General features: G+C 43.3%; 1 protein-coding gene and 1 long non-coding RNA gene across 2 annotated transcripts in view; one reads left to right on the top strand and one right to left on the bottom strand.

The window, feature by feature from the left end:
- Window positions 1-4,029: 4,029 nt before the first annotated feature.
- The window catches only part of ACBD6 (acyl-CoA binding domain containing 6), a 99,801-nt gene continuing 91,654 nt past the window's right edge, over window positions 4,030-12,176 (bottom strand). Inside the window, exon 8 of the mRNA XM_083446374.1 lies at window positions 4,030-5,054. Coding sequence (XP_083302500.1) covers window positions 4,900-5,054 — 155 coding nt within the window. The 3' untranslated portion in view covers window positions 4,030-4,899. The remainder of the gene's footprint in view (window positions 5,055-12,176) is intronic.
- Window positions 5,891-11,108, top strand: LOC310680127. The gene is made up of 2 exons (XR_014512649.1): window positions 5,891-9,973; window positions 10,075-11,108. It is a non-coding gene; the product is annotated as an uncharacterized lncRNA (long non-coding RNA).

Genomic DNA, 12,176 nt, shown 5'->3' with positions numbered 1-12,176 from the left:
TTTCAAGCAAGAAAAACGACAAGAGCAAGGCTGATGCATTCCTTACACCTCCCTCCCAGTTTGCTCTATCCCACCACGGACAGCTCCCTGCAGTTATACATTTTGTACAGTTCCGAAGCAAAGTCTAAAGAAACCTATTTATTGCCATGTGTCTCTGGAAAAAAAACACAAAACAAAACCTGGCAAGTTTCTTCATATATGCCTCATGTGTGCTGGCATGAGTTGTATGTAAAAAAAGAAAGTTCTATGTAAAATAAATATGAAAAGTTCTTTAGGATTCAAGTGCCTTTTTCTGTGTTGTATCAATAGTTTAAATTAGAGCAACTCTGCTTACAGCACCAACATACTTTCTCCAAGGATCTTTTAAATATATCACATTCACCACACAACTGAAAAGGTTTTAGACAGAGACCAGCATTTAGCACTTGGCTTAAATTGACCCGCTAGCAGCCAACCTGTATCTTAGTAGAAATCTAGGACACAGTGAAGCTCTTATTTCTTTATAAAGGTAAAGGTACCCCTGCCCGTACGGGCCAGTCTTGCCAGACTCTAGGGTTGCGCGCTCATCTCACTCTATAGGCTGGGAGCCAGCACCGTCCGCAGACACTTCCGGGTCACGTGGCCAGCGTGACAAGCTGCATCTGGCGAGCCAGCGCAGCACACGGAACGCTGTTTACCTTCCTGCTATAAAGCGGTCCCTATTTATCTATTTGCACCCGGGGGTGCTTTCGAACTGCTAGGTTGGCAGGCGCTGGGACCGAACGACAGGAGCGCACCCCGCCGCGGGGATTTGAACCGCCGACCATACGATTGGCAGGTCCTAGGCGCTGAGGCTTTAACCCATTTCTTTATACAGGATGATATAAATAACCAGCTTACCAACCGGTTACAAGAACTTGCGAATTGTTTGCATTCACCCATCCCATCATGCCCATGTACAACTCAGACAGCTATGCAATGAGGGATGGATCTGCAGCCTTACATGGATGAAGGAAAAGAGTGTGAAGTTAAGCAGCCCAAGGTATTTGCATTATGACTACAACTTCCATCCTCCAAAGGACGCAGAAGTAAGAGCTGTTAGACAGTGGAATGGTTTCCCTCGAGAGGCTGTGGGCTCTCCTTCCTTGGAGGTTTTTAAGCAGAGGTTGGATGGCCATCTGTCATGGAAGCTTTAGCTGAGATTGCTCTAGATGACCCTTCCAACTTTGCAATTCTATGATTCTTTGAACATTTAGAGGGCCACAGATTTATCATCCCTGTTCTACAGATTATTTATTCCCCCAAACACCCACTTTCACATCCTCTACAAGGACATACATTTGGTTCCAATCTCAGAAAACACAATCTGGAGCTAGCTAGCTTAATGGGGCCAGCTGACTTTCAACAGACTAATCAACTGACTAATTAGCTTCTGTGTTTAATTTCAATCAAGACTTCCTCGTGTTGAAACACAGATAAGTGATAAAATCTATTACATTATGAGGGTTGGCAGAGATCAGATACTTATTTTCAGATGCCCAAGGTACACAGGTTCAGGTTTATCACCAGAGATACAGTTATCACCATGCAGCAACTGGCTGAATCATACCAGTCCATACAACTATTTTTAAAAAAGAGAAGCATGATGCTTTTCTATTCTCAGAGGCGGGCAGTTTTGTTTTGTTGTTGGTGGTGATGATCCTCATATAGTGATGCACATTTTACCACAGCTGTCACTATTACTAAATTTTATTTGGGCTCTAATGTGGAATTTCTTCCCACATTTTTTGTTCATCACTTGTGCTCTTGGCAGTATGTGATCTGGCCATGGAATCTTCAGAGAATCAGAGTACAGGTTTTCTCCCACCCTGAACTCATACAGGGTGGGGACCTCTCTCTCTCTCACACACACACGCACATGACAAAGACACACAATCCTACAGAAGCAGAAACAGAATTAAGCATCAAGTCATCAAACCTTCCCCGGTGACTCTCAAAGTATTTGCTTCCATTCTAGTCAGAGAGCTACTTGCTAGACATCCAGTTCTGTGAGACAAGAAAACGGACCAATTTTCTTTTCAGGGAATTCTAAACTGTATCAGCCTTTGAAGCTCATACTTCAGAGATAGTGGGCCAAGGAACACTCTGAAGCTGCGTATCTGGGCTCTTCATATACACCATGTTGGCTTTATGCATTTTAATCATTTTAACATTTAATGCTTCTCAATTAAAGTGATTTCCTGGAGTAGATGCCAGGCTTAGTTTGAATATGCATTAACCATTTTCAGTATCGGTAGTTAAAGGCACCAGAGGATTTAAACAGCAATCCAGGGGGCTGTTTGGGAAAAGGTTTGGCTGAATAAAGCAGATTATAAACAATAATATATGCCTTCTCGGTTTTTTCCTTCTTTTTTGGAAGGGCTCCAACTTCACAAACAGTCCTAAAGTGCTATAAACATATTCAGGCCTAAGCTCTGAGCTCTGCAAATGTACTTTGTGAAAGGTGTGGGCGCTGCAGCTTGCCACTTTGCATCTGGGCACGCAGCAAGCATGTGTTATTTTGAGAGAGCTTTTTAGTACACAAGATGTCCATCAGAGAGAACTTCCCTTGAAAATATTAAAATGCCAGAAAGGATAACCTTCAGCACGAAAGAATAAATAAATCCTAGCTACTGGGCAAAGTGGCTGCTTCTGTGGTGCCAAGGGACCACAGAAAGGTGACTGCTATGCTCTTCAGTGTTTGCCAGCTTCTCCACAGCACAATTCCAAAACTGATGACTGATTTCACGAATTTGGCAGAGAGAGGGAGTAGTTGCCAACCGTGCAGCAGGGACCATACTTTTCATGCCCTTCTCCATGCACCAAAATGTAGCTGTCACAATACTTTAGCTGCACAATGCTTCCAGCAAACATATCTTTGGATCTAGTCTCCATGGGATGAAAATCAACCCAAAGATTTTTTTTGGTGTGGGAGAAGAGATTTAACATGGGACTGCGAATTCAACTAAGAGTTTGTCTGCTATAAAGATGGCTGTATGCAAATATAGGTGATAAACACGCCCTGTTCTGAGAAAAGGCTAGTCTGTTCTGCCCATCACCCATCATGTGCCTATTTGTGTATATTTTTCAGACAACTGTACAACCTTGCAAAGAAATAATAAAAATGTGGTTGAAAATGCACATCACAGGGGTGGGTGCCGAGTGGGGAGGAAACCCGTTAGCAAACAAGATGGAAAATGAACTTGCCCAGTCGTCTTTGGACAGGCAGCAACAGGCAAAGGTAACGAGCAATGGCAAGAAGTAGGCACAGAGCCACTACCATTCCACTATGAAAGATGAAATTGGGAATAATATAGGTGTCCACCACTGCCTACATTTCATCTTCTCTGATTTATGTTCTTTAAAGCTTTGCAACCTCGTCTACACCAACCATTTCCAGTAGCATCTACACAAATACTAAAATATTTTTCAGTGTAGACACTGCAGCAGTGAAGAAGTACAATGGACCTGTAACTTACTTGTACAGTGACAGAGAATAAGGGTGTAGCTGAACACTCCTATCAGTCCTAAAGGATGAAATTCTTGCAATGTTATTTATTTCTTGTGCATATTCAGTCAGCCAGTGGACACTGGTGGATACTACAAAGTTACCAGCATACTTACGCGCTTTACATGCCAGAGAAAAGCTTTCCTCTCTTCTGATTTTCTTTCCGCAGAGACGTTTCTACCATATCAACTCCTCAAACTGTTCTAGCAATGCAAGGACTATAAACTGTAAGCTGCAAATCAGTAATACTTTTCTTCCTCTCTTTCTGGATTCGCAGTCATTTAATATTTGATTTCATACTGCCTTTCAAAGATGCTTTAGTCTTCACCGTTTTTTAAATAGCTCCGTCATTTCTCTTTCAGTAACTCTAGAACATGAAGTGATGGCGACAGAACAATTGAAAACACCCAAAGTAACACTCCAGAATATTCAACACAAAATCATGCTGCTGTTTGTGCAACTGTTTTCACGTGAAAGGAAGAAAAAGAGCAATTCAGAAACAATTCTTTGACATCTTTTATCGTGCAAGACAGTATTTTACAGAGACAGAGGGACACACACACAAAGGACACTCCCATCAGTTCTCAGTCTCATAGCAGTAGCTCAGTCTCCATGTTTTGCCTTTTTGATCTTCAGGAGCCAATAGGAAAACCCTCAATTCTCACCTCTTAGATAACTCCATTGCTTCCATTACCCAATTCAAGGAAGTAGCAGTAGTGATACAGGACTAAAAAGTGAAATCTGTCATGGGAAGATCAGCTTTGTAAAGATGCTCATTTCTCCCCACCCCTTGCCCATCAGCTAGACTTTCCCTTTGATAGTCTTGCAATTCAATCCTGTCCATATTTACTCGGGAAAACAAATCCCACAGAGGAGGCTTGCTCCTGAGTAGGCACATACAGGATTGCATTCATAATAGAGTTGCTCCCTTAAGTTAACCTCGAGATTCATGATGAAACTCTGCTTCATCCAAACCCAGCCTCAGGCTGCACAAGGCGTACAACGCTTGTGACCTATCAAAGAGGAAAGATCCCATCAGCCATGCTTGGCAGCCACCAGAAGCAGAGTAGATCTGTTCCTTTTTAATTTGGGGCTACAAAAACAGGGGTCTGTCAAGCAAATGACAGGTCACAACCTATGGCCGGGGCTGTGTTGTGCCAGGCAGGCAACACAGATACGCAGACCTGTGTTGTTCAGTGCAATATTGCATTGCTCTGTTTTCTGCTCCCAGAAATAAGCTTCTTTGCTCTGCAGATTCCAGTCTCCATACATCATGCATATTGATTATGTGGACATAGGATGATTTTATTGCAGTTTTTCGTCCATTTTGAGAGCCCTGGGCTGGGGCTACCTGCACTTCCTTGGCCTTTCGATCAAGCTTTGCCAGCCATGTGCTCCTGCAGCATGGAGGTGATCACTTTACAGTCCGTTACCTCCTCAGGCAAGTAGCCCTCTGTGTCCCGAAGAGTAGGGTCAGCTCCAGACTCCAGGAGCAGTTTCACAATGTCAGAAAACTCACAGGTGGAAGCTAGAGAGGAAAGGACAGAAAAAAACACAGGTTACTTTTAAGTGGCTAACAGAACATTTGATGAGTGGTGTGTTTCAGAATTGCAGAAGCAAAGAGTTTTAAAGCCAAACGGAAAACGAAGTTGGCAAAGCAGAGAAAACTCTGCTGAAGATTGATATTCCACATCCTATCGACATGCCTAAGAACCACTATTTCAGTTTCTTAAAATGTATGTCAGGTCACAGTTTTGACAGTAGTTAGTAAGGAATGATTACTTGGATCTTGATTTATTACTAGAAAGGAATGGGATAAAAGTCTGAATCTTGGAACATGAAAAAAACCAACCAACAGAGCTCAATCTTGGAGAACACTATGGCACCTCTGCTATTAACTATAGATATTACAGCAAAATTACTTCACAGGTAGCCAGGAAAACATAGCTTGCTGAAACGAAAGAGGAGGAGGATGGAAGAGATGCAGGATATTAAATTTAAATCGTAACCTTTCAGAGGAAACATGAGACCAACCTTGACTCTGACATTTCCTGACTTTTGAGCAATCTAAAAAATGGAATTATTTTACCAGACCATTAACACATTTTTTTTTAAGGCTCACCCTTATAAAAAGACAAATTGCAGGTAAGACATTTCAGGGTGTGAAAAAATTTCTAGGCAAAGGGGGGGGGGACATCTTTTGCAGGCACAGTGGCAATTGTGGCGCATAATGTCTCAATGCTGCCATCACACACAACTCATGACCTGAAACCTTAGGAAGAAGTGGCTAAGAGATCAAGGCCTTCCAAAAGAGGTAGTAAAGCAGTGTGTGTCCCGTCCCCCCCACAGCAGATGCCTTTTCTGAGTTGTTTGCAAATATGCCACATAATACTTCTGCCTATAGACGAAACTGCTACTTTTTTCTGGATTCATAAAGGTTCATGGAACCACCTAGCATCCATAACTCTGATGGCAAAGGCCATGGCCCATGAGTATCCCTCCATTAGTGGCCTCATAGCTTGTGGAACAGAAGGCTGGCTGCAGCAGCTGATGTGATGCATCTAATAGTCTTCTTCTGCCCATTTTTTGGACCTGTCTGCCTGATTTACAGGGGACACAAGGTGAATGAAGCAGGAAGGGAGACCACTTGGCCGAAACCTACCGATTGCAGCATAGATAATTTTATTCTCATGGCAACCTCCTCTTTTTCAGCATCTGCCTTTGGCTGGGGACTGAATGCAGGTGAGCAGCTTTGAAAACTAAACTGGACAACTGAAATAATGATTGATATCAGGCAAACTGGCATGAAAAGTATCTTAGAATCCAAGTCACTGTGGCTAAGTCAACTGAAGGAAGTTCACAGAAGTAAAGATGCCCATTCCATCCTTCCCCAAGCAGCACACTGTGCCCCCGCAAAGTCTCTCTGCAGGGTTAAGGGGCGCCTTAGGAACCATGTAGAATGGCCCTGTATTGGGTTTGGATCCTAAGATCTAATTTAAGGGAGCCCACTGAAGGAAAGTTTCTGTCTCTTCTTGACAGTAGCCCCTGCACCCCACCCTAGATTGTTGGAGGCCTCTTGTCTCCTCCCTGAAAGGCTTTAGGCAGAGGACTGCAAGTGCACTCTGTATGTTAACTTATCTTGTGATGCAAGGCACTGTAAGTATCTCCCATGCAAATTTCCCTGTGCTAGCATTATTGGAAGGACATGGGATGAGAGAGTAAAACTCCAACCAGGCCACTGCTATGTAAAAACTGGCTCTGCATTGATCTTTATTTGAATTTGAGCAGTAGATGAGAACTGATTTCTTCACAAAGAAACTGGAATGAAATTTCAACAGCACTTTTCTTGTAGAGGTGATTAATATGATTCTATTCTCTCCTTCCTTAAAATAGAGAAGTAGGAAGTAGAACACTAAAGAAGCTTCCAATTGCCAAAGAGATGAGATGCAAAAATATTACAAATCAGAATTTGCCTGTAGTCCTAGAGAAAAGACGGGAAGACTGTAATGCATTAGAGCCAGGAATATTAAGTGAAATGTTGTACAATAGATTTGTGTATTGTACTGGATAGAATTATGAATTGCACACTAGACTAATGTAACACCATAGGCCCACTCTCACTCACACTGGAGAGGAAGCCTTTGCTTAGCCTGAAAGCATGATGGCTTTGGCTGGAAGATTTACCCAAAAGCAACTTTGTAACTGAAATTTCCAGTGGGAGCTAAACCTTCAAGAAGCCTCTCTGTTGAACACTAATTACTGTTTTTAATTATATTTCAAATCAGCACATTAGTGGTGTACTTCTTTTTGCAATTAGGTGTAGTAATTAGAAAGTATCTTGAATGTTTTGTTGCCTTCCTCAGCTGACACAGGGGGGGAGAGGAAGCGAAGGTTTAATTAAAATAGGACAGCGGCACATTTGGAGGTTATTTAAAGAACAATTTTAGCATTTTAGGAGCTTATGCTAGGCAAAAAATCATTTATCTGTCTGGGCTGGAGCTGCTAAACACATCTGGCAAAAAGCTCTCAAACCAAATACTCCAGGATCGTGCAAGCCAAGGCTTGTGTGACCCTTGTGCCTAGGATTGTGACCCTATTCCCCATGTGAAGACAACCCAGATGGCTTCTCCAACTCATCCACCTGCCCGCCACCTTGGGCGGCAAAACAAAATTGCCCCTGTGAGACAGGAATACACAGGTGACCCACAAGAAGCTGTGCCTTTCCTCAGAGCTAGCGAGGGAGTGACAGGATGAACTGTGTAGTCCTACTGGCCCGGCAACAGGGAAGCAATCCATCTACAGGACATCTTCTGAGAAGCTAGGAAACTTCCTCATTACCTGGTGGTACAATATAAGGAAGAAGAGGGTGGGAGATCTTTGTTCCACTTCTGGAAGAAAAAGCTAACCAGGCGTAGAACTAGGCTGGTTAAGCCCCTCCCTGCCAGAGGCTGTTTTTAAGCCCACATGTTGGGTGTAGGGTAGCTTAAATGTGCTTTACTGCTGAACAACTCAAAACAGGGAAGGGACCGATATTATACCCCTGCCTGCAAACAGACCGTTCTGGGTCTCTCTTTTTCAGGAGATGCAGTATTACTCATCTCCAGTAGAAGCAGCTGAACGGTTAAAAGAGATCAGGGCTTACTGATCCCACCACACTAAAAGAAGCCACAATGCTATTCTTCAAATTAAGGGCCAAACGCTTGGGTAGAGCCAAAGGTTTTCTGCCTGGTGCCTAAAAATAAGGCATGCTTCCCCGGGGAGAGCATTCCACAAGTGGGTTGTCAGCACCAAAAAGGCAAGGTCTTATGTTACTACCCCCCAGACCTCCCATGGAAGGGTAGCAGATGAAGAAGGGCCTCAGACGATGATCACAGGGTCTAGGCTGGTTCATGTGGGTAGAAGTAGTTCTTGGGTCCTGAGCCACAGAAGGCTCTTTGAACCAACACATTGAATTGAGCCAGCAAACAATTTGGTAGCTAGTGCAGTTGTGCCAGGATCAATGTTACATGCTAAGAATGTCCTGCGCTGGGCAACAAACTGGTGAAGTTGCTTGGAAATCAACCTCCTGGAAAGGCTGTAATGGAAGGAACCCTGAACAAGAACAATGGTCCAGGCACAATAGAGAGATCTGTGCAATCTGAAGTCTGACCCACGCTTTTGTGAACACCATGCTATGCTTAGCGGAATACTGACAAATTTCCATGTGCTGGGAGTTCTAGGAAGAGATGAGAACACAAGGGTGTTATTAAATGCTTGGAGGAATTCTCAGGTGGGTTCAAGAACGATCCAAGATGTCATTTCTCATAGCGAGGGGCCCTTGGAAATCTGTGCACTTTCAAAAAAGGTTTGAAAAACACGAGGACCTACTTCACATGAAAAGGCAGAGCAAGGCGGCCCAGTTGATAGCGCACTTTGATTTCAATTTGGATTCAATCCTCCATTCTTCCACAGGCATAACTGGTGACCTTGTGCAAATCATTCTCTAAAAACTGCAGTTTTAGATTTATGAAAATGTAAGTAAAAGTGACCTACTTCATAGGATTGTGGCAAGAAGGGAAGAGATTGGAGAGATTGCACGGCGGATTAGAATTACTATATAGGCGATAAATAGATCTTGGTGGTAGTAGGAACCTTTACAGCTGACAATATTAATTCTGGTTGGGATCAGCCCATAAAAAGAGGCAGGTACAACCTTAAAGATGCACAACTCAATTCTTGACATGTTTACATGTTCAAGGGACCTTACTCCAAGTACAATGGCAGAAGACTGCAGCCTTCATTGATTAATCAGCAAGGGAAATTTTTAAATCAGTATGGCTACAAGTTAATAGCCCCTTTTTCAGCTCTTTTGGTTCCAGGGTTACCATAAAAGGGAAAATATTAAAAGATTGCATTTTGTTCTAACAATGAGTGACATTTTATATAGTTTCCTTCAGCACTGTATAAAATAACCTATATTAAAATTGTGTTAACATTTCGTTTATTTTAACCAATGCCATTTTAACCAGTTGACAGCCCAAAACGAGCAAGCATTAAATAGTGGCAGGGTAGTTATCTCAATTATATTTCCAAACAAACCAAAACAAAGAAAGCCAGACATTAACCCAGCCTCCAAATGTCACCATCTTTCAACAGGAGCCTCCATAGTAAGTAAAGTGGGGGCAGCTGCAGCACTACTTGAAAATAGCCTCCTTGCTTCTACAACAATGGCACCAGGGATCCTTTACAAATGGAGGTGCCGTGTGGACAGATATTTGGCATTTCTGAGGAGGGGCCCAAAGTGAGACAATGCGTTGCCACTGCACCGGGAAACCCAAGAGGGCCTCAAGCCCACCTCTAAAGAGTGCAAAATTTCCCCTGGAGATTAGAACAGCTGTTGGATTTACAGCACATCCTGGGAACGTCTATTTATCAAGCACCAGGGAGGCAGCCCTGACACAGGCACAGGTGAAGATGAATTTTCATTCAGCACAGTTTGCCTTCCAAGTCCATTAATCCTCAGGGTTTTCATGATGGATTTCTCCTTTTATTATTTATTTTCACTCCAGCATCCCCTCCCACTGCCCTGCAACAGCGCAAAAAGAGCAGAGCAGATGGTGTTTCAACGAGGAAGAAAGAACCCGGGAGGATACAGAGAGCCAGCCCACGCTACGGTCAGGTGACTTCAAGTCCAAGGAGAAACCTTGATTTCCTCTGGGAGACACAGAGCCAATCGTCTGAGCATTCCCTGAGGGAAACAAGTGTATGCATGGGGGGAAGCGGCGGGGGGGGGGGGGAGAAGGTCTTAAAGAGGGAATTTAAGGCTAGCAAGCCATTCATGAGGGAGACCACACACATCCTAGCCTTTTCAAAGACACAGTGCTAGCGCTGACCATTCAGTGACAGGGGCACCAATAACCAGAAGATATTGGACGGAAGGGGGTGGGTCCCTTTCGGCAGACCATTTGAGGGTAACATACTGGGGAGCTGTCCTTCATTTAACCTCCGAATGGCTCTGACCCGTGTTTAATCAGAACAAACCAGGATTTATAACCCATCTAAGGATGCAGCTTGACACTTTCTGTAATCACAAGAGCTGCTGAGGCAAGGACAGCTGTCAGGCCAAACATCCTCATCAAAAGATAGATAAACTCAGATTCTATTTCACCATCCTTACTGTAAAGGGATTTTGCTAACTACTTGGTTTGTTGTACAGCTGCAGCAAAGGAGGGGGGGAAGGATGCCCATAGACAAGAGGTTTGTGTCTACAATCAGGTCTTGGTTACAACGAATGACTTTATTATGCAGTCCAAGGAATGAATAAATAAATAAGGATTTTTCAGGAGAGCGCAGGCCTGAGCAAGTCACAATGATTAATTGAACAAACAAGATATTGTCAGGCTTCAAGTAAAGTTTGATTAGTGCTATTGGAGGTGGTAACAAAGAAAACAGGATACAAGGATACAGGCAGTGAACTCAAATGGTAAGAACCCAACATTGTTCCTTGCTGATAAACAGCAGACACCCCTTGGGTGTATTAGCCGCATCAGACTTTAGTATACTGAAAGGATAATAAAAGGAAATACAAGCATTCTGTCTCAAACAACAGAAGACTCCCCTGAATTCTTGGAATACACTTTTTTCACTATAAAATGTTTCTGAATAATAAAACTGTGCATAATGGAATTCAGTGAAAACAGGCCTGGTCAATCTAACAACATCCCGCTCTCTGTTACTACCTTATTTGGAGGGGAAAGTATGGTTTTGTTTCCTGGCGTGGAAGGTTATTACACATATATTTGCACATACCCTCATAAGTCTTCAGCTGTCTAGATTCTATTACAAAATTAAAAGCAAACTAATGAGAAGCATTAGATGAATATTCAAGTCAACAGAATGCTGTACAGTGGTGCCTCGCAAGACGAAAAGAATCCGTTCCGCGAGTCTTTTCGTCTTGCGTTTTTTTCGTCTTGCGAAGCAAGCCCATTGACGGATTAGCGCTATTAGCGGTGTTGACAATTTAAGGGCTAAAAACGGCTTTTTAAGGCTTAAGGGATTAGCGGTTTTGCTGCTAAAATGCTTTTAGCAGTTTGCGCTTCAGAAAAAGGGGTTTTGGAGCGAAAAAAAATTTCAAACTTTTTCGTCAATTTTCGTCTTGCGAAGCAACCCCATAGGGAAATTCGTCTTGCGAAGCGCCTCTGCGAACGGAAAACCCTTTCGTCTTGCGGGTTTTCCGTCTTGCGAGGCATTCGTCTTGCGAGGCATTCGTCTTGCGGGGCACCACTGTATCTTATTTTGACCTATCTTTTCTGACAGTACCTTTACTCCACCTTGTATTTAAGCACTCACAAAGGAAGCCTCCTCCTCTGGACCCAACAGAGAAACGCAGTGAGCTGCTGCAGAGGGATGAAGCTGTCTGCTACTCCTTTGCCAGTTCACAGCAGGATAGTAAAACATTTTGTATGCTAGTAATTTTGCAGACTTATTCACAAGGCTGATTTATCTGGAAAGACCAGAGGAGGGTGACCAGAATGGCAAAGGGTCTAGGAACCAAGTCCTATGACAAATAATTGGAAGAGTTGGAGAAGTTTCAGGGGAGACATGACAGCAGTCTTCATATATCTGAAGGGCTGTCATGCAGAAGATGAGGCAGGCTTTCACTCTGTTGTCT

The sequence above is a fragment of the Podarcis tiliguerta genome (genome assembly GCF_965153285.1).
Source record: "Podarcis tiliguerta genome assembly, chromosome: 6".
Lineage (NCBI taxonomy): Eukaryota > Metazoa > Chordata > Lepidosauria > Squamata > Lacertidae > Podarcis > Podarcis tiliguerta.
The sequence above is the reverse complement of the archived record's forward strand: the minus strand, read 5'-3'. Positions and strand labels throughout refer to the sequence as shown.